We start from the raw sequence: 22,397 nt of genomic DNA on the forward strand, positions 1-22,397 counted from the left end.
TTGGCAGAGACTCAAAGGTACGCAGAGGAGGGGACAGCTTCATAGTGAAAGGGGGGCTCAGGTGCCCCCCGAGTGGGCTTGGGGAGGCTGTGGGCAGCCAACTGGAGGTGCTGCAACCTGTGTGGTTGCTTAGGGGAGCCTACTTGGCTTTCTCTGATTGGTCCTGAGCTGGAAGTGGAGGCAGAAATTAGGGAAGCTGGCAGGTGTTGGCCAAGTCCTGGCCGTTTGGGGTCGGCCAAGTTCTGTTGGCATATCTAGTAGCCATCGTCCCAGTGTACGTTCAGCCTCTGTGTTTTTCTAGAGTCTTACCCATTTCTTCTTCCCTTTCAAATGTACTGGTATCAAGTTGTTTGTAGGATTCACTAATAATTTCAATCTCTAATATTTCTTTCATATGTTTTCTCTCGTTGCAGATTTGTGTCTTTTCTCATTGTCCTTGTTGGACGTGTTAGTGGTGTGATGATTTGACACATCTTTATTTTTTTAATTTTATTTATTTTTATTTTATTTTTGGCTGCGTTGGGTCTTTGTTGCTGAGTGTGGGCCTTCTCTAGTTGCAGCGAGCAGGGTCTACTCTTCGTTGCAGTGTGCAGGCTTCTCATTGCGGTGGCTTCTCTTGTTGTGGAACAGGGGCTCTAGGCACGCGGGCTTCAGTAGTTGTGGATTGCGGGCTCTAGAGCACAGGCTCAGTAGTTGTGGTGCATGGGCTTAGTTGCTCTGTGGCACGTGGGATCTTCCAGGACCAGGGCTTGAACCCGTGTCCCCTGAACTGGCAGGCAGATTCTTAGCCACTGCGCCCCAGGGAAGCCCTGACACATCTTTTTAAAGTACCAGTTTTGAGGTTTTGTTAGTCAATTTCTATTTCATTCGTTTCTGTTCTTATCTCTGGTACTTCCTTCTGCTCTCTCTGGGATTTACTCTGTTCTTTTTGTAATTGCTTAAGTTGAATGCTTAGATACTTTTTTTTTTTAACACAGTTTTGTGATAAGTGCATTTAAGGCTATAAGCTTCCCTTCAGTGTTGCAACTTTCGATGTGTCATACTTTCATTGCTGGGCAATTCTAAATTTTTCATAATTTCTGTTGTGATTGTCTCTTCAGCAGCTGTTATTTAGGAGTGCACATTTTAGTTTCTAAGAATATGGCATTCTTAAAAAAAACCCCAAAAAACAACTTTCTTTTTACACTAAAAAGAAAAATTTAGTTCTAGGAGGTTTTTTGGTTGTTTCTTTTGCGGTACGCGGGCCTCTCACTGTTGTGGCCTCTCCCGTTGCGGAGCACAGGCTCCGGATGTGCAGGCTCAGCGGCCATGGCTCACGGGCCCAGCCGCTCCGCGGCATGTGGGATCCTCCCGGACCGGGGCACGAACCCGTGTCCCCTGCATCAGCAGGCGGACTCTCAACCACTGCGCCACCAGGGAAGCCCTCTAGGAGGTTTTTTGTTTTGCTTTGTTTTTTTCTTTTGTAGCATCCTTGGGATTTTCTACATAGATAGTCATATCATCTGAAATAGGAGCAGTTTTAGTTCTTCCTTCTCATGTATGGCTGCCTTTTATTTTATTTTCTCATCTTCGTGGACTAGCTAGAACCTCCGGTACTACACTGCATAAAGGTGGTGAGAGTGGACAGCCTTGCCTTGTTCTGATTTACAGGGAAAGCATTCAGTCTTTCATGGTTAAGTATAATGTTAGCTGTAGGTTTTTTGCATCTATATCACGAGAATTGTTTGTCTCTCGTTTTCTTATTTTGTATTGTCTTTGTTTGGTTATGGTACCTGGGTAATACTAACTTCATAAAATGAATTGAGAAGTATCTCCTCCTCTTCTATTTTCTGGACGAGATTGTGTAAAATTTTTCTTTAAATGTTGGTAGAATTCTCCATGAAACCATCTGGGCTGGAGAGTTCTTTCTTTGGGATTTTTAAAATTATGAGTTCAGTGTCCATAATAGTTATGCGGCTATTCCCATGATCCATTTCAAATTAGGTAAGTTGTGGTAGTTTATGCTTTTCTAGGATTTGTTCCATTTCATCTAAATTGTCAAATTATGTTTTATAGTTGTTTGTAATATTCCCTTACTTTCCTTTTGGTGTCTGCAAGATCTGTAGTGATGTCCCCATTAATCAGTTTTTCTAGAATTTGTCAATTTGATTGATATTTTCAAAGAAATGCTTTTTGTTTCATTGATTTTCTCTATTATTTGTCCATTTACATTTTAATTGATTTCTGCTGCCTTTAGAATTTCCTTTCCTTCTGCTTACTTTCGGTTTATTTTGCTCTTCTTTTTCTAGTTCATAAGGTAGAAGCTTACATTTTTCTCATTTGAAAAATACATTCTTGTATAGTCTTTTCTAATATAAACATTTAATGCTATGAATTTCCCTCTAAACCCTGTTTGTTGCTGCCCACACATTTTTTTTTTTTTTTTTTTTTTTTGCAGTACGCGGGCCTCTCACTGCTGTGGCCTCTCCCGTTGCGGAGCACAGGCTCCGGACGCACAGGCTCAGCGGCCATGGCTCACGGGCCCAGTCGCTCTGCGGCACGCGGGATCCTCCCGGACCGGGGCACGAACCCGTGTCCCCTGCATCGGCAGGCGGACTCTTAACCACTGCGCCACCAGGAAAGCCCTGCCCACACATTTTAATATGTTGTATTTTCATTTTTATTCGGTTCAACTTATTTTGTAGTTTCCCTTAAGATGTCCTCTTTTGACCCATTAATGATTTTGAAATGTGTTGTTTAGTTTCCAAGTGTTTGGATTTTCTTGTTATCTTTCTGTTGAAGACTTCTAGTTTGAGTCCACTGTGGTCAGAGACATAATTTGTATGATTTCAGCTCATTTAAATCTGTTGAGGCGTTTCAACAGGATATGTGTCCAAGTGACTCCTGGTGGCTTGCCATGATCGTGATTGTATGGTGGCTAGTACGCTGTGTTGTGAAAAGAAGTTGTGTCCTGCTGTTGTGGGTGGAATGTCCGATCAATGCCGATTAGATCCTGTTGGTTGATGATGCTGAGGTCTTTTACATCCCGGGTGATTTTCTGTCTAGTTTTCTGTCAACTACTGAGAGAGAGGTGGTGAAGTCTCCAGCTATAATTATGGATTTGTCTTATTTTAAAAAATAAGAGTCTTCAGATAACTAACTCTTGAGTTAAAGAGCAAATTAAAAATTTTTAATGACAAATAATGAGAGAACACTATTGGTCAAAAACTTGTGGAATAGAGCCCAAGTCAGTCTCAGAGGAAAAACTTTATAGCCTTAAATGCGTAACTTAGAAAACATGAATAATTAGTAATCAATAGTGATTAAAAGAATAATAAGGTAATATTATAAACAGCTCTATGCCAATACCTTTGACAAATTCCTTGAAAAACACAAACTACCAAAGCTCGCCAATGAAGAAGATAACCTGAATAGCCCTGTATCTATTAAAGAAATGGAACTGTTAGTTTAAAATCTTCCCTTGGGAATTCCCTGGCGGTCCAGTGGTTAGCACTCTGTGCTTTCACTGCCGAGGGCGAGGGTTGGATCCCTGGTTGGGGAACTAAGATTCCGCATGAAGTGTGGCCAAAAAAAAAAGGAACTAAAATAAAATAAAATAAAATAAAATAAAATCTTCCCACAAGGAAAATTGAAATAGCTTGGTGGGGTTATGTTTTTCAAAATTCAATAAAAAGAAAACAATTTAATTGTAAAAACATGGTCAAAGCATTTGAACAGACACCTCACCAAAGAAGATACATAGATGACAAATAAGTAAGCCCATGAAAGATGCTCCACATCTTTAGTCATTAGGAAAATGTAAATTAGAACCACAGTGAGACCCCACTACACACTATGAAAATGGCTAAAGTTAAAAAGACTGACTCTACCAAGTGCTGGTGGGAGTTGAAACTCCTCTGCTACCAGTGGATGAAAATGGTACAACCGCTTTGGAAGACAGTTTGTCGCTTTCTTAGTGGTGTTTACCAAGAGAAACGAAAGTGCATGTATGTCCATACAAACATTGTACACGAATTTTCATAGCTGCTTTATTTGTAATATCCCCAAACTGGAGACAGCCCTAATGTCCATCAGGGAGTGAGTGTACAAGCGCACTGAGGTATCTCCATCCACACAATGGGATGGTACCCAGCATAAAATGTCGTGAGCAACTTGGATGGACCTCAGAGTACTTGTGCTGAGCCAGGAAGTCAGACAAAAAGAGAGAACGGGGCTTTCCTGGTGGCACAGTGGTTGAGAGTCTGCCTGCCGATGCAGGGGACATGGGTTCGTGCCCCGGTCCGGGAGGATCCCACATGCCGCGGAGCGGCTGGGCCCCTGAGCCATGGCCGCTGAGCCTGCGCGTCCGGAGCCTGTGCTCCGCAACAGGAGAGGCCACAACAGTGAGAGGCCCGCGTACCGCTAAAAAAAAAAAAAAAAAAAAGAGAGAGAACGTTACATGTTTCCATTATATGAAAGTATAGAGTATAGAAATCCATAAGAAATCCATGAGATGAATCTATAGGAATCTACAGCCTGTCAGTGATTGTCCGAGAATGGGGAGAATGAAGAGGGGCAGGAGGAAACTTTGGGGGGGTGATGTTTGCCATCTTGCCTGGGGTGATGCTTTCAGGGTGTATTGTCTGCACAAACTTCTAAAACTGTGCACTGTGATTGTGTGCAGTTCATCGTGTGTTAGGATGAATGACACATCAGTGAAACAATTTTTTTTTTTTTGGTTGCGCTGGGTCTTAGTTATGGCAGGTGGGCTCCTTAGTTGAGGCATGTAAACTTTTAGTTGCGGCATGCATGTGGGATCTAGTTCCCTGACCAGGGATCAAACCCAGGCCCCCTGCATTGGGAGCAGGGAGTCTTTTTTTTTTTTTTTTAATAGATCTTTATTGGAGTATAATTGCTTCACAATGCTGTGTTAGTTTCTGTTGTGCAACAAAGTGAATCAGCCATAAGCATACATACATCCCAAATCCCCTTTCTCTTGAGCATCCCTCCCACCCTCCCTACACCACCCCTCTATGTTGTCGCAGAGCACCGAGCTGATCTCCCTGGGGAGCATGGGGTCTTAACCACTGCACCACCAGGGAAGTCCCCTCAGGGAAACTATTAAAACCTCTCAAGTGGTCTTCTGGAACACTGGCTCTGGGAAGGTCCCTCTGGAACCTAGTGGCCGTGCTGTGAGAGCCACAAGCCACAGGGAGGCCACTCGGCCCTGTGGTCAGCAGCCGGCCTCTCTTCAGCCCCTTCGTGGGAGCCACGTCCCGGCTCTGTCACCGCAGGCCCGGACCCAGCAGCTGGAGTACCTTGGCCAGAGAGACCAGCGCATGGAGGGCGCTCCTGGTCGCCCTGAGCACCGGCCCTGGGACTGGGCGGCCAGGTAGCACCCCCTTTGGCTCCACCCTCTTGGGGCAGGTCCCCCGGGAGGCCCTGGGCCCTGGGCCAGGGTGGAGGGAGGGCAGCCGCCGAGGAGCCCGGGGACTGAACTGCTTCAGAGCAGAGGGGCCAGGAACGAGGCAGGCCCAGATAAGGGGCAGAGTGACCTGCAACTGGGGTCCCAGAAACAGAGGAAGGAAAGGGGGGCAGAAAAAGAAAGTCCGCAGCCTGCGTAGAGACACGCCACCCAGTCAGGGAGAGTTAACCCAATCAGGGGCCAAGGGCGTCAGAAAGAACTAGAGGAGTCGCTCCAATGAACGGTCTGCTCTCAGAGAGGAGGGGACACGGCAGTGGTGAGGGAGGGGCGGCTGAGGGAGCAAAGGGCTGGAGGGCGTGGGACGTAACAGCAGGACACGGACTAGAAACGCCAGGACAGACAAGAAGGTCGAGGGCAGAGAAATGGTCAGAGGTGACCCTGTAAGTCAGGCAGCAAATGTCCTCGAAGACACCGCAGAGGCCAAGCAGGGACGGGGAAAGCTGACGTACAGACCAAGGGCAGCCCTGTGGCTCCAGGAACTGTACTAGGACGACCCCGAGACAAACAGATCCTGGTTGTCACTGACATTCAGGCCTAAAGAGTCATTTAGGCCTTAACTCAGAACAAGCCTGTCACCCTGACAGGGTGGGGAATCGGGTCAGTGTTTACAGGGGAGGTGGAATCTGGAAGCTTGCAGAAGCCAAGCTGTTGTTCAGGCCCAAAGGGAACAGGCAGACCCCAGACCTCCGACCCCGCCCAGCCTTTCTGGGAAAGACCACCCACAAATGAAACCCGGGCAGGCGGGCGAGAAGATTGCTGGAGAGGCCAGGGTGGGGGCAGGACTGCCAACCGCCTCCTCCCAGGAGGCCGGGACAGGCCCCCTCGGTCCTGGACACTGGATGGCCCTCCAGGGAGGGCTGTGTGTGTGTGGGGGGTGGGACTTGGGCGTCCTAGAGCAGAATCAAGACCAGAGCTCAGCTTTTACACATGGGACGGAGGCAAAACCTCTATGCAACAAAGATACACAAAACACAGCATTTAGTGTTTAGATTTCGATGATGTAAAGCTATGGCGTGTTACCGAGTCTAAGCTCGTACTGCTTGCCGCATGACAGGCCAGTAATCGAGAGACAAATTGTTGGGGCAAGGAGTAACGGCTTTATTTGGAAAGCCTGCAAACTGAGAAGATGGTGGGCTCGTGCTCCAAAGAGCTATCTTAGCTGAGTTAGAATTCAGGCTTCTTTTATACTAAAAAGGGAGGGAGTCAAAGTCTAGCATTTCCTGGTTCAGGTCAGCCTCTGGAGGGGATGTGTTAATTTCTTCCTCCCTGCAGTCATTCACAGGTGGGCCTGGTCAGGATGTTTCTTGTGAGCTAAACAAAGGTATTTTAGCTTAATGTTCATTACCTGGGAGGCAGGGTTCCCAGAGATGGGCCATTATGTATAATTTAAGCTTATAGGCAACATCCCTTTAGTGATTAACTTGTAATAGAATACGAAAGTTCTTCTCTATTACAGTGTGGCTGTGAGGATGGGACACAACGGGATGGGCGTCCTTAAGGGTCACAGGTGTGGGCAAGGAGAGGGCAGGATCCCCACTCCCATCAGCCCTGAGAAGGGGTCCTCCTGGCCACCGAGCATGGATCTGAGCTCCAGGGACAGACCCCCAGCTTGTAGCACCAGCAGGACGGTAACTTGGCCATGAGACAAGCTGCACACGCCCCCGCCCCCAGCCCCTGCCGCTGCCAGGCAGTTGGGTGGTCTGGGAAGGCCGCTGCCCAGCCCCTGGAGATGGGGGGTGCAGCTGTGGGAGCCGAGCTCAGAGCAGCCTCCCAGAGGTGGTACTGGGCCCCTGGGTGCTGTGTTGGGTGCTCCTTCCACTGCCTTCTGGTCCCTCCAGCTTGTCAGCCATTAGGAGGTGGGGGAGAGGGTGGTGTCAGAAGGAGGGGAACAAAACCAAGTGACTCCTCTTTCCCGGTGTTTCCATCATCTTTTGGGAACTAATATCTTGTAAAAAATAAATACCTTCCAATGACTGGAGATTCTTCCACCTCACTTCTGTTTTTATTTTTTCTGTTAAATTTAAGCAGCATGGGGAAAATACCTGGTGGCCGTGGTTGTTCTTCTGGGGAGGGGTCAGGGCCCGGGTTTGTCTGGAAGGAAGTGAATTATCCTCAGAAAACCCTGATGTGTGTGCAAATTTGTATTGTGGTGAACCAACTTGAAACAAATATTTATAAACACATAGACTGACCATTGGCAGTAACAAGGGAGCAAGGCAGGGAAGACCTGGGTGGCCCAGCCATGCCCCTGGGTCGGCTGCTGGAGGCCAGCTCCCTTCCCAGGCTACCTGCCCTTACCTGCTCCATCTGGCCCTCTGTGCTCCTTTGGGCTGATTTCAAGATTCACGCCTCGTCCCCAGCTGTCCCAAATGCCAGCAGCCTCATTCCAGGATCCAAAATTCTACGAAGGGCTAGTTCAAAGGGCTGGAGCGGGGACTTTCCTGGTGGCGCAGTGGAAAAGACTCCGTGCTCCCAATGCAGAGGACCTGGGTTCTATCCCTGGTCAGGGAACCAGATCCCACATGCATGCCACAACTAGGGAGCCTGCAAGCTGTAACTAAGACCCGGTGCAACCAAATAAATAAATAAAAATTTTTTTTAAAAAAGGGGGTGGGCCTGAGCAGGATGGGCACTTGTGAGGAGTGTGTACATCACAAAGATGTCCTCAAGTTCCCTCATGTCCCCAAAGTCCCCAAGGTCCATCACATCAGTGTGGCTCTCTGACCACCTCTGGCTCTGTGGACGTGGCACCTGCATCCCTCATTTAATGTGTTCCTTGCATCAACCCAATTCTTTTTTCCAAGTTAATATACTCATCTCCCTTCTAAGCAAAACATGTAATGAATACGAGATTTAACATTTTTATGAAACATTATAAATGATGACATATGGTGTGATCCCATCTTTTTTTAAATAAATTGATTGATTGATGGATTGATTGATTCATTGATTGGCTGTGTGGGTCTTCGTTGCTGCACGCGGGCTTTCTCCAGTTGTGGCGAGCGGGGCTACTCTTTGTTGCGGTGCGCAGGCTTCTCATTGCGGTGGCTTCTCTTTGTTGCAGAGCACAGGGTCTAGGTATGCGGGCTGCAGTAGTTATGGCTCACAGGCTCTAGAGCGCTGGCTCAGTAGTTGTGGTGCACAGGCTTAGTTGCTCCGCGGCATGTGGGATCTTCCCGGACCAGGGCTCAAACCTGTGTCCTCTGCATTGGCAGGCGGATTCTTTTTTTTTTTTTTTATCTTTTTGCGGTATGCGGGCCTCTCACTGTTGTGGCCTCTCCCGTTGCGGAGCACAGGCTCCGGATGCGCAGGCTCCGGACGCGCAGGCTCAGCGGCCATGGCTCACGGGCCCAGCCGCTCCGCGGCATATGGGATCCTCCCAGACCGGGGCACGAACCTGTATCCCCTGCATCGGCAGGCGGACTCTCAACCACTGCGCCACCAGGGAGGCCCCGGCAGGCGGATTCTTAACCACTGCGCCACCAGGGAAGTCCCGGTATGATCCCATCTTAACGAGAAGTTTTCTTTCTGTGTCACCTACACCCACACCGGCTGACGAGGCATGGATAGACGTGCAAGGATATTTTTATTTGTTTTGCTCTCTTCTGCTTTTTTTTTTAATTGAAAAAATATGAACCGTTTCACAAATCTGCGTGTCGCCCTTGCACAGGGTCATGCTAATCTCTGTATCATTCCAATTTCATATATGTGCTGCCAGAGGGAGCACCAGACAGCATCACTGAGACACAGTCCGATGTCAGAGAGAAACACAGCTGGATGGTGAAGTGCAAAGGGCAGGTTCTAATCAGTACTAGACTCGCAGTGGGGACAATTCCAGGGTGAATTGAACTCAATTTCGATTTGTGTGGCGGTGACTGCTGTTTTAAAGTGAGAATGTGGGAATTGGGAGGGGTAGCTTAGTGGAGTCAGGCAGCAGACAGTTAAAGCATGCAGGCGCCTGGACCCTGAGACCCCCATCTGGTTCATTAACAGCGCTTGTCCAAGGTAAGCTTCTGTTTTCCCACAGAGACCCGAGATGCCCGTCCTCAGGTGGCAGCTGGAGTCTTCTCAGGCGGGCACTTTAAGGGGGGCTCGAGTCATCCCGGTGATGCGGCTTGAGCCGTCAGAAACCAAGGCTTTCTAGGCCTGATGCAGAAGCTGGCTCAGAGGAACCTGGCTAGAGTTTGGTCAAGGAGGGAAAACCTTGGTTACCACATACCATACAGTCCCTCCATCCAAAGTGCACAATTTGGGCTTCCCTGGTGGCGCAGTGGTTAAGAATCTTCCTGCCAATGCAGGGGGCACGGGTTCAAGCCCTGGTCCGGGAAGATCCACATGCTGTGGAGCAACTGAGCCCACGAGCTACAACTACTGAAGCCCACGTACCTAGAGCCCGTGCTCCGCAACAAGAGAAGCCACCGCAGTGAGAAGCCCGTACACCACAAGAAAGAGTAGCCCCTGCTCACTGCAACTAGAGAAAGCCTGCGCACAGCAACAAAGACCCAACGCAGCCAAAATAAATAAATAAAATAAATATATATATATATATATTTTTGCGGTACACGGGCCTCTCACTGTTGTGGCCTCTCCCACTGCGGAGCACAGGCTCTGGACGCGCAGGCTCAGCGGCCATGGCTCACAGGCCCAGCCGCTCCGCGGCACGTGGGATCCTCCTGGACCAGGGCACGAACCCACGTCCCCTACATCAGCAGGCGGACTCCCAACCACTGTGCCACCAGGGAAGCCCAATAAATTTATTTTTTAAAAAATAAAGTGCACAATTCCATGATTTTTAGTATATTCATAGAATTGTGCAACCATCACTATACTACATTTGGAACATTTTCATGAGTCCAAAAAGAAACCAGTCTCCTTCAGTAGTCACTCCCCACTTCCTCACACCCCATCCCGGCTCCTGGCAACCACTAATCTACTTCCTGTCTCTGGATTTGCCTGCTCTGGACACTTTATACAAATGGAATCACATAATAATATGTGGTCTTTAGTGACTGGCTTCTTCCACTCAGCATAATGTTTTCAAGATTCGTCTATGCTGTAGTGTGTCAGTGCTTCATTCCTTTTTATGGCCAAATAGTATTGCATTGTACAAAATATACCACATTTTACTTATCTATTCATCAGGGAATGGACATTTGGGTTGTTTCCACCTTTTCGGTGTTATGAATAATGCTGTTCTGAAGATTCCTGTGCAAGTTTCTGTGTGGATGTGTGTTTCTAAGCCCCTGTAGCAACCGGCCCAAACTTGGCCAATAACTGCCAGCTTCCCTAATTTCTGCCTCCACTTCCAGCTCAGGACCAATCAGAGAAAGCCAAGTAGGCTCCCCTAAGCAACCACACAGGTTGCAGCACCTCCAGTTGGCTGCCCACAGCTTCCCCAAGCCCACTCGGGGGGCACCTGAGCCCCCCTTTCACTATGAAGCTGTCCCCTCCTCTGCGTACCTTTGAGTCTCTGCCAACATGCAAGTGATGGGGCTGTCTCCCTGCTAGAGCAAGCTGAGTACACAGCCCCGCTTGTTCTCATTTGTGTGGTCTTCGTTCATTTCTACAAGTTTTATAGTTTCAACTCTGTGATTCATTTCCAGGCGGTTTGTGCATGTGTGTGGGAGGGTCCAAGCTCATTCTCCATGTGGATGTCCAAAACCATTTGTTGAAAAGACCGTCCTTCCCTGCTGCCTTATCTTGGCACCCTTGTTGAAACTTCTTGACAACGGATACTCATTGTGTAACTTTTTGTAAACGATCGTCTTTCTTTAAGAAAGAAAGGTGGAGATTGAGTCATGAAATGCTGAGCTTGCTTCCTTGCCAGAGTGTGAAATCCATGCTTCCTTACCTGGGGTCAGGTGACCTGCAGGTGGGGCCGGCCCACTGCTTAGCTCACCTTCTCAGGCTGGTTCTGAACCCACACAAGTGGAGAACTCCCCGGGGAAGGGCCTTACCCCTGACCTGCCCCAACCTTCCTGCTGCCCCGGGTCCGCCTCATTTTCTTTCCCCCCTCTGTGCCCCTGTCCAGGAACTGGGCCTCTGCAGGGCGGGTGGGCAGGCACTGTGCCCGAAGCCCACCCCCACGGCCCACCTGGAAACCTAGCGTCCCTTCACTACCCTCTGCACCCCCACCCTGCAGTGCCCCACCCCAAACCAGACGGGGCTCCTCCCCCTGCCACACACTGGTCCAGGGAGCGCCACATAAACTGGCTGGGCTGGAAGGAGGCTGGTGAAATGCCAACTTCCCGGCTTGCCTGGGCACTTTCGCAGGCAAGGAAAGAGGATCCCAATGCTCCAAATCAAAGCAGCTTTAAGGACAGAGAATGTGGCCCGGTGTGGTCAACATTTCTGAAATATGCTGCCTTTTCAACTGGCCAGGGGTCCGAGAGAAGCAGCAGCCTGCCCCACGAACAGTCACGTGCCCTCGCCCCTCCCGCTTTACAGCGTCGGCTCTGGGTTCCAACCGCTTCAGCGGGGCTCCAGCCTGAGCGCGGGGGCAGCATCAGGCCAGACCCAGGGCGAGGCTCCTTGTGACCCACCCCCCGCCCACCCGCCCAGGGCCCAGGAAGTCTGGCCCGCACCCCAGCCCCCCACACCGACCATGCATTTCCAGGCCAGTAGCTGCATCGCGCCCAAACGCTGAGGCGGGACATGCACTCCGTACCCTGTACAGTCGCCCAGAAATGTGACCCTAATCCAGCTCCATCTGCTGGTTTTAGGAAATTCATAGACAGAGGAAGGGACCAAACGTGACAGGAGAGGCGGCCGGATCAAGGACCTGGCTTATCCCGTGAAGAAAGGACGGGGAGGGGACGCCGGCAATAGAGAGACGTGAGTAGGAGACCTCAGCCAGACTGGATTCAAACAAAACCAACTTATCATGCATGTGGCAACCGGGAAATCTGACGATGGTAACACGGGGCACTTTGTTTCTTACGTATTAGTTACTATTGTAGTTATGTTAGATTTTCTTAAAGAGCATTTTCAGAGACTTGTGAAGTATTTATCTATAAATGACAGGACGTCTGGGATCTGCTTCCAAATAATCCAGGGGTGGGGAAGAATCTGTGGGGTGTGAGCACCTCCATGTGAGCCTGGTGAGAGCTCACTGCTGAGGCTGCGAGGGGGGGCATGTGGGTAGTCTGTTTTTTTTTTTTTTAAATAACAGCTTTGTTGAGATATAGTGGTTATCAGGTTACAGAGCTGTGCAACTATCACCACGACCTAAAATTCTTTTTATCTGCCTGAAATGCTCCACAATTCTCCTTGCTTCACGGCTAGGGTGTCAGAGGCGTTGGTGTCGGAACGAACTGCCCAGGGCATCCGTCCTGTCCCCTGGCTGGGGCAGCAGGAGCCCTGGGGCCGCTTCCACCTGTCCTGGGACATCAAAAGGCCTCAGGATGGTACTCACACCAGCTCCTGCCCCAGCCTGTCTGAGGGTCTGCAGCCCACAGAACCAGGGTCTCCCAGGCCCTTCTGGGTTTGCTGGACAATAGGCCAGTGTCCAAAAGCCCAAGGCTCTGACTCAAGGGGCACCTCTAGGGAGACCAGCCAGTCCTACTGGGAACTCTCATTCTTAGGGGGCTTGTAGCACCAGATGCTTGCCGGGAAGGGGCAGTCCTCTGGGATCCACAGTGACCTGGATCCAGGACCTCAACACAGACCACCCCTAAACATGCAGGCCCTGCTCTCGCCCCAGCCGTCTGTCCACAGGTGATCCCAGTGTATCCAGGCAGGGCTGCAGCTTCTCCCCTCCTCTGGGCCCTACTCCTCCATAAACCCAAGAGCCCTCCTTGGTGGGTGCAGAGGACGGTCTTGTATCCCGCGACAGCGAGGCAGGCTAGTTAGCGGCCTGGACACAGAAACCAGACCCAGCACTTCACCGACCTTTATTAACACCCCTGTAGGGCGACGTGGAAGTGCTGGCCACTTGCTGGGGGGCGGGGGGTGTGGCACAGTGGCCAGGTGACTGGGGGAGGCAGACAGATGCAGCTCCCAGCCCATCTGCAGGCTGCTGTGGCAGTGGAACCTGGGCAGTGGCGTTTTGGCTGACCAGCTGCTGGGCACCTTGCAAGTGACCGCTGTGTAGACAGGAGCCCCTGTGGACATGCCACTCCTGCCCAGGGAGCCAGGAGGGGACACTGCACGCTCCATGAAGACAGCAGCCGCCTGCTGGCACTGAGAGGTTTTGGTGAAACTGATTGTTAAAGCAACTGGGGATGGGCTGGACCGGGGGGGCCGGGGTGCGGGGCACCTGCGGGTCACACCCAGACCCTCCCTCCTGGGTACTCGTTCTGCCCTGGCCTGGCAGCTGTGGGTGCGCAGCTACCTTTGAGAACATCATAAAAGCTATGGTCCCTCTCCTGGGATGAAAGTGCAGGTGCACGTGTCATTCGGTGACTGATGCCGGGGGTCCACACCCCCACTCTATCAATCACCGAGGTCCTCGGTGGAAACTGCTGGAAGACAGTGCTGGGGGCCCTGGGCTTAGTGAAAGGAAGAGACTACAGGGGCTGGAAACCCCAGACTGCAGAAAGCCTGGACAGCCTGCCCCTCCCAACTCCAGGGTTAACTGCCTACTTGGGGAGAGAGAAAACTGAACCTGGGGCCTAGACACCTCCCTCTGAGGGAGTCACTGGTGTGCAGAGGAGGCCGCTGGACATCAGGTGGGGAGAGCCTGTGGTGGGCAGCAGGGGGTGGAGGTGTGGGCAGCAGCTCAGGAGGGGACGATGGTCACTGGGCTGGCCAGGCAGGCTGGGGCGGGGGTCCTGAGCCAGGGAGGAGGGAGCCGGAGCACGGCGGGCAGGTGCTGGGCTCAGGGCAGCGCTCAGCTGCCGACCCTCCAGGACTCTGGAAAAAACGGGCAGGGGGCTGGGCATGACCCAGCTGCTCCCACGGCCACATCAGGATGGCACTTTGATGCCAAAGTGTTTGCGAAGCTGCTCCAGAAACACAAACGTGAGCACAGTGTGGGGCATGAGGCGGATGCCGGCAGGCACGAGGCCCTGAGGGAGAGAGGAGGGGGGAAGTGAAGACAGCCCTAGAGGGAACCCCCCTGCCCTGCGCCCCTGCCCCCCTGCCCCAGCCACGCCCCTGCTTAACCTTGTAAAAGGCCAGCGGCCCAAGCTTCGCTGTCTCCATGGCACAGTGCAGAACACCCTGCAAAAAATGCAAGATAATGCAATAAGATGGAAAGCTGCTTCTCTGAAAGGTACAAACGTCCACCCCCCACCCCCGCACCTGATGGCAGGCATGAGTGTGCAAAGCAGCCTGGAAGTTCAAAGGTAAACATGGGAGGCGGGGTTGGCAGGCACAAAGGTCAAGGGCTGCCCTGCCCGCTAACCAGGCAAAACTGGAATCTGAAAGCACACCCAGGGCCAGGCTGAGCTGCCAGGCACCTACAGTGCTTGAGCGGCTGCCATAAAGGCACAGAAGACACTGCGTGATGGAGGGAGCCTCGGACGGTGCTTGGCCCCAGGCGCTGGACCTGCCAACCTGCACCGTGCCGAGTTTCACTGACTGCAGTGACCCAACTGCCTCTGTTAATGTGTCAAAGAATCTGATTTAAAAACACACAAGGGTGGCTTCCCTGGTGGCGCAGTGGTTAAGAATCCACCTGCCAATGTAGGGAACGTGGGTTCGAGCCCTGGTCTGGGAAGATCCCATGTGCCGCAGAGGAACTAAGTCCATGCACCACGACTACTGAGCCTGCGCTCTAGAGCCTACGTGCCAACTACTGAGCCTGCACGCCTAGAGCCCGTACTCTGCAACAAGAGAAGCCACCGCAGTGAGAAGCCCGCGCACCGGAACGAAGAGTAGCCCCCGGCTCACCACAACTAGAGAAAGCCCACGCGCAGCAACAACGGACCCAACACAGCCAAAGATAAATAAATAAATAAATAAACAAACAAATTTACTAAAAAACACCAAAAACACACAGAGCCCAGGCTGCTGCAGGCCTGATGGCAACCGGGAGAGATGCAGTCATGGGTGGAGGGGCAGAGCCTCGTCCACACCCTGGCACAAGGACACAGGCTCACCCAGCAGCAGGGCGTGGCCCCCACTCACCTGATACTCGCCCTTGGCATTCATCAGCCGGGTCTTCAGCACATCCAGGGGCTGGCACAGGAATGTGGCGCATCCACCCTGGAAGGCAGGTCATCACCAATGGGTCTACCAGGCAGGGCGGGTGGGCACCCCTCACCCCAGGCCTATCCTGGACCCCCAGGAGGTGTCCCCAGGGCCATGGGGGACAACAGGAATAGTCTCAGCCTGGGCTCTGGGGGATCCATGGACTCCTTCCCAGGACCCTGGTGCCTACTAATGCAGCCTGAGAGGGGCAGCCACCAGACTTGCCAAAGCCTCCTGCCATTCTGAGCCCTTGCTCATCCCAGGCGCCCTCAGCTCCCAAGGCTGGTCAGGGCCCCACCTCCGCCACTCACCGCAATGAAGCTGGCGATAAAGTGAGTGAAGATGCTGTCGGACAAGTACCCCGTGCTGAGAACCAGCTGCTTGGCTTGGTCATAGCAGGACAGCTGTCAGGGGAGCAGGGATGGTCAGGCCCCAAGGGACAGCCCACAGCTCGGGGGAAAGCAGATGGGGCCCACAGTGACACCAGCTGGACTGACCAAGTACATGCTCTGTGGGTCATCTACCGTCACCACACCTGGGCGGACAGATGAGGCCCAGACCGGCCTGAGCCCACTTCCCCGGCCCCATGTGTGTTTGTGCCCACTGCCTTCCTCTGGGACGTCAGAGGGCTGAGGCCAGGCCCCCCAGATGCTGCCCGAGTCCCACCCCAAGCGGAAGCCCTACCTGGCCCACGGTGACCAACATCCCTCGACTGGACGCCATAGTTGCGCCCGAGAACAGCTTCTTCAGACCCTCTGTCGGGGGAAGGGAAGAGGTTGGGTGCCCGGCCCAAACCCTTCCGGCCTCCCCGCAAGTCCGTAACAGCACTCTCCCTAGGCCCGCTCCTGGGTCCCAGCTGGAGGCTGCCCCAGGCCCCCACCGTGCAAAGGACCTCCCCTCTCACCTTCTCGGGCCACGCGGTACAGGCCGTCCAGGGCGTGGGCGTAGCTGCCGGGGGACAGAGAGTGGGCCCATGTGAAGCTCTCCCTGACCACTGGCTCCCTTGGGAAGGTCCTCCCCATCACAGGCCATGAGGAACTCAAAGTGCCACAGGGGCCAGAGAACAATGGCCTTTTCTCACAGCTCAGAGCAGTCTCCCTGCTCAGTGGACTTCAGGGCCTGAAGATCCCGAGTTCCACAGGAAAACACCCTCTGGGCGGGGTGGGGGCGGCTGCCAGCTCTGAGGCTAGTCCTGTCTGCAGGCCATTACCAGGGGCGGGAGGATGGGACGCCGTGCCGGGCCCCCTTCCCAACCCCGTCACTTGGTCCACCTTCCCCACAGGCTATGCTCTGGCCAGCGAGTGGCCAATGGGATCACCTGGAGCCACACTTCTCCCTGAACTGGCTGATACCAATGCCCAGTGTTTGACTACAGTATCGGTCCATAAACAGGGCCTCAGAATCCACAGTGTCTTAGGTTTCACGCAAAATGGTGTTTTTACCACGAACACCACCACCCAGCTCCCAAACCCTTTTGAAGACCAAACTCATTTAAACTTCTAAACCACCCTTCATGCAAACATGCACAGGTGCAAGAAAGAGTAGAGGGTGACCAACCCCTGCCCACCTCCCAGTCCAGCCCCCAACCCCGGGGTCCTCCCACAGGGGAAGAAGAACCCAGAGGTCCTGGAAGCCCCCTCAGGATTCCAGAACAGACGCTCACAATGTATGTTTCCAAAGGCTGTCAGCCGCCCGACCTGCTCCACATGGAGCGGTGCCCTGTTGGAGTCCCCACCGGGTGCCGGCAGAGCTGCTCAGGGGTCTTCTCAGCCCCGTCCCCAAAACCCCCGGGCACACCATGCTACTCACTTTCGGCGCTGATTCTGGGGCAGCTTCATGTCATTCTGCATCCTGAAACAAACAAAGGATTCAGGGGGCGGCAGGGCCAGATGCCCCACAGACCCCAGCAGGCGTGGGGGGCTCCCTCTGGCAGTGAGCAGCCGGCCCCGCCCAGGGCTGCCCCGCCACAGGCTCAGCGCCATCCCCCAGCGCCCCAGACCCTGAGGTCTGAGTGGCTTGTTCCAGGCTGAACATACTGAGACCCCAGCGAGCGAGGCCAGCCTCACCAGGGGACAGCAAAACCCCAGCCTCGGGGACTGAACTGACCTGACGTTGACCATGTCCGCGGGGGTCCCCACGAAGCCGCCGATACAACCTGTCACAACAGCCAACATGTGACCATCGGCAAGGCCCCCCACCCCACCTGTCCCGCCGCCACCCACCCGGCTGCTCACCACTGATGGAGCCCAGCAGGACCTTCTTGTAGAAGGGCAGGGGGCCCTCGCTGCCCTTGGTTACCTGGTCCCGCACGGTCTCGTAGATGGCAAATCGAGTCAGGGAGTAGGTCATCTGGGGAGAAGGGGCCCAGCTCAGAGGGTGCGGGTGGAAGGACAGCGCTGGGCACCCCCCACACCCCTGGCCCTCCAGTGCATGGTCGTCACCACGTGGACCACAGGGACACCCAGGGACCTCTCGGCCAGCAAGCAGCTGAGCCAATTCGCGCACCCGGGGCTGGCTGAGTCCAGGCCCCGCACCCTCCTCTTCTCCCGCCTCGCCCCTGCCGGCCTCAGTATCCCCATCTGTAGGCGGAGGTCTCGGGCCGGCTGTGAGAGCATGGCCAACCCTGTGCAAGGCAGAAGCACATCTCACACTGCCACGCCCTGCACCCACCCGGGGGGCCTGCTGGCTCCCCAGGCCTTACCGTTCCTTCCTCATAAGCAGTCTTGAAAAGGAGAAAGTAGCTTCCATGCCAACAGGGCATCCACGGTGGGCAAGAGGTGCGACTGGCCTGGGGGAGGCTAGCGACCCCTCTGCCTCCTTGGGCTGAGTGTGGGCTCTGGGATCAAGACCTAAGGGACCCCTGGCCATGAGTCCCACCCACCCACTACCCCGGGAGGTGGGGAGCCCCCCAGAGGTACCTGTCTGCACAGGGAGGCGCTCAGCCCATTGTAGAGCGCCAGGACGCCGTTGGAGCGCACGACCTGCAGTGCCATACCCGTCATGCGCAGCTTTACCTCCTGCTGCGTCTGCAGATGCACCTGTGGGGAAGGGGGTTGCACCTGCTCAGAGCCGCGGCCCATCTGGAGCCCACCAGGGCCAGCTCTGCTCTAAGCCCTTTTCCACAATCTTCCACCTTTATATGCTGAGCCTGTGGGCCAAGTGCTACCAGCACCTGCGTTTAGAGACAGGAAACTGAAGCCTCCTAAGGGCACCAGCCGGGGAGTGGAGCCGGGACTCAGTGTCCACGTCTGGCGCCAACCTCTTTTTCACACCACCATCTCACAGGAGACAATACCAGCCGACACGTGAGCCCAATTCCACCTGCCATGGGGTGGAGTCGTCAGCTCCACCCTTTAGATGAGGGCACTGGGCAACACCAGGGCCCCACTTTGTAGCCTCGCCTGCCTCTCGAGAGAGACAGAGTTAGGGGGGCTCAGAGTTGACCTGAAGAAACATGGGAGACTCGGAAGAGGTGGGTGAGAATCCAGGGGGCGCACAGCGGGAAGGGCGCCTCGGAGTCCATCCCTGCAGCACACTCTCCAGCCAAGTCAGGTCCTGCTGGACCCGCTGGGGCAAGTTACTGATTCTTCTGCCTCAGTTTCTCTCAAGTGTGCTGTGAGTCGGGAACAGAGGGCCCTCTGGGCCTGGGGGCAGGGTGGCCACACAGCGGCCTCCGTGAAGGCAAGAAGCCACTGTGAGGGTTCAGCCAAGATGTGGGGCAAAGGGAGAGCTCAAGGAGCTTTAAGATACTTTTTCCAAAGACGATGCCGAGAAGTATAAACCCTGGCCAGGGCCTCCCCTGCCAGAGGCCTCCATGGCTGCCGGCACTGCCCGCTTCACCCCAGCACAGGACCGTGTGCTCCCTGGGCCAGAGGGCAGCCACATTCCTGTGTCTGCCGGCCTCCCAGCCTCCCACCCCCGCCCCAAGCGCTCTGCAGCAAAACAGCACCTGGGCGGAAGGGAGGGGGCAAGGGGCAGTGACGCCCCAAGGAGCTTTGGACAAGGGACTCTAGGCTGGCCCAGGGCCAGGGAGGGCTCCAAGAGCCCCTGGAGGCTGTGTCCACATCCAGGCAGAGATAGAGCCTGATCCTCCCGAGCCTGCGATGGAGGAGGCAGGAAGGCAAAGGGACCTGTACGGGCATCCAGAAAGTAAAACAAAACAGGCGTGAGGAGGGGTTCCTCTCTCCACAAACCAAGAAGCACCTTCCTACCTGGCCCTGCTCTGCCAGGCCATGTCACGGGCCCTGGGGGCTACCAGGAGCCATGCAGGCCTCGCCCAGGTCTCTGAAATGCCAGAGGAGCTACCAGCTTCAGCCCCACCCCCAACATCTGCTAATCCTGCCTTTCCTGGTGGCCAGGCTTGAGGGGTGGCTGGGTCAGCCCAGGACACAGGTGCCAATCCCTCCCAGGGGGTCAATGTGGGGTGCAGGCTGCTCTGGGTGGGGATATGGAAGGGGGTGGCCAGGGGGCTGCCCTTGCCAACAGGCCCCACAAGACCACAGCCCAGGGCCCGCTGGCCAAAATATGCTTTGTGCCTCTGGCCCTTCTTTGTCGTTTGTGGTGAGAAAAGGGCAGAAAACTGGCCTGCCTCAGGGACAAGGGAATCTCTGTCTTGTTCTGCCCCATAAGCATTTTTTCAAAAAAATGTAGAAACAGTGTGATTGCTTCTCGCTGGGAGAAACAATCACCTTCATTGGGCAGGACCTGCATGCAGCCTTGGGTTCATGGCTTCCAGGTGCCCACCTCCCAGGAAGAAGCAGCCCAAAGCAGGGTTGCCGGCCACATCCTTCCTCCGTCTCTGCGTGTGTGTGCTTGGCACCCAGTAGGCAGAGGGAGCGCGTGGTCCTGCCGGGGTGCCTCCAGCTGCGCTCAGAGAACCACCCCCTCGACGTGTCAGCCGGGAGAACGAGTGTCCTCAAAAGTGCGGGGGAAAGTGCCTCAGAGAAGCCAAGGGACCAGTCCAAGGTCACACAGGAAGCAGAGTGGGGACCGAGGGGCACCTCCGCCGCCCGCTCCACGCAGAGTCTCTCGGCGGGCCCTCCCCGCGCCGCACTCACCTTGACCAGGTCCAGCGGGTGCGTGCAGCATGCGGCCCCGCACGACGCCAGCCCACCGAAGTACCAGCGCGACACGCGCGCCTCGGCCGCCATGGCCCGGACGCCGCCGACACCGCCGCCGAGGAGCGCAGGTGTCCGGCCCCGACACGGCCCTTGAAGCCCGGCCACCGGCCCCGCCCCAGCCGCGACCCGGCCCAACCCGGCCCGGTCCGCGCCGCCGCCCGTTCAAAGGGCCGCCGGCCACCCGCGCCCCGCACAGCCAATGCGCCCGCGCGGCCCGGGGGAGGGGCCCCAGGGGCGGGGCCTGTAAGACCCCGCCCCGAGCCCGGGGGCGGGTCCCGCGCCTTAAAGCGGCCGCGGCCCGGCAGGTCAGTCTCGTGGGCCCCACCGAGCCGCCTAGGGGACCCCCACTGGTGCGGGCCGCGCGAACCGCAGGGAGCTAGCGGGTGAACCTCCCTCACTCCCCACAGGGACCTGCGTCCTCCCCCACCCTGCGCCGGCCAGCCTGCGGGGCCGCACTGGAGCCTAGGGCACGTCTGCGAAGGTCACGGCCCGAGTGGCCTGGGCGCTCTGCCAGCCCCCACCCCTCCTAGAGGCCTGCCTCCCGCAAGTGCCCGCCCCCTGTCGCGGCCCTGGACTTGCACCCAGTGTCCCACCCCCGTGGCGCAGGCTCCGGGACGTGTACAGCTGCTTAGAGGTTGCGGCAAACCTCCTTAGGACCAACCTGCGGATTACAGGAAAACTAGGGACAAAGGCAATTCGGAGAGACTAGCCGCCCCGCCTACTCACCCCTCCCAGAACGCCCAGCCAAGTCCAGCCTTAGGCCTGGTCTGACCACACGGCCCCAGGCAGCTACCCTGAGGCGGCCCAGGAGAGGGGTTCTGGGCGTGGGGCTCAGGCTCCTGGGAGGCGGCAATCAGCAAACTGCCTGCCCCGGCCTGGCCCCAGCAGGAGATGCTCACCTCCCAGCAAACAGGAAGTGCAGGTGTGCTGCTAGCCCAAAGGCGCACCTGCCAGGCAGAGAAATCTGAGTCCCCAGGGCCACTTTTGGGTGGGGCTACATGGATCTCGAGGGAGGCAGAGGCAGAGACCCCTGCACTAGTAAGGACCTGTGTCCTGCTGTCCTAGCTTGGCCACTGCAGCCCCCACCCCAAGGGAGAAGAGTGACGGGCATCGGGGAAACAACTCCTGGCCCCCTGGGCCCACCGAGCACCCTGAATAACAAGTCCAGCCTGGTCTCTGAGCACCCAGGGATTCTGTGGGGGGGGGGGGGCATTAGGTGCCTGAGCAAACCCTGCTGTCTCTTTGCTTAAAGCGGCCACCTGGAGACTAAGGAAACTGTGTCTTCCAGAACCCCAGGAGGCCTCTGACCCCTGTCATCAGTTGGGAACATGAACAGCTGGCTCCAGATTTCCAGCCCAGAAATGCCAAGGAGCCCGGGGTGGGGCAAGGGGTAGTGCTTTGCTGAAAGGGCAGTTGGAAATGTGGGAGGAATCCTGGAAAACGGGAAGTGCCCCAAGACTGAAGCACCCTTTTTAGAAAAAGGTGGATTGTGCAAACTATAGGTCAAGGAACTCAAAAAGATCCCAAATTCTCAAATGGATCCTAAAGACTTGTGCAGAAGTCTGAGAGAGTGATGGGGAGGTCAGGCAAGGGCTCAAGGACAGGGCTGCCAGGCCAGGCCTCTTTGGGATCTGGTGTCTGTGCTGCGGCATTTACACATTTCCTCTTGGTGCCTGGGC

General features: G+C 54.9%; 1 protein-coding gene and 1 non-coding gene across 2 annotated transcripts; both read right to left on the bottom strand.

Moving 5' to 3' along the window:
• Positions 1-9,089: 9,089 nt before the first annotated feature.
• LOC132479426 (U6 spliceosomal RNA) lies at positions 9,090-9,191 on the bottom strand. The gene has a single exon (XR_009530542.1). It is a non-coding gene; the product is annotated as a U6 spliceosomal RNA (small nuclear RNA).
• A 5,090-nt stretch (positions 9,192-14,281) lies between these two features.
• SLC25A10 (solute carrier family 25 member 10) lies at positions 14,282-20,902 on the bottom strand. The gene is made up of 11 exons (XM_060082372.1): positions 20,656-20,902; positions 18,517-18,636; positions 17,833-17,947; positions 17,705-17,753; positions 17,408-17,449; positions 16,503-16,546; positions 16,283-16,353; positions 15,910-16,002; positions 15,536-15,613; positions 14,570-14,626; positions 14,282-14,472 (listed from the first exon to the last, which is right to left on the bottom strand). The coding sequence occupies exons 1-11, from the start codon at positions 20,746-20,748 to the stop codon at positions 14,371-14,373; spliced, it is 864 nt and encodes a 287-aa protein (XP_059938355.1). The 5' UTR covers positions 20,749-20,902; the 3' UTR covers positions 14,282-14,370.
• Between the last annotated feature and the right edge of the window lie 1,495 nt (positions 20,903-22,397).

Source organism: Mesoplodon densirostris, chromosome 18 (assembly GCF_025265405.1).
Source record: "Mesoplodon densirostris isolate mMesDen1 chromosome 18, mMesDen1 primary haplotype, whole genome shotgun sequence".
Lineage (NCBI taxonomy): Eukaryota > Metazoa > Chordata > Mammalia > Artiodactyla > Ziphiidae > Mesoplodon > Mesoplodon densirostris.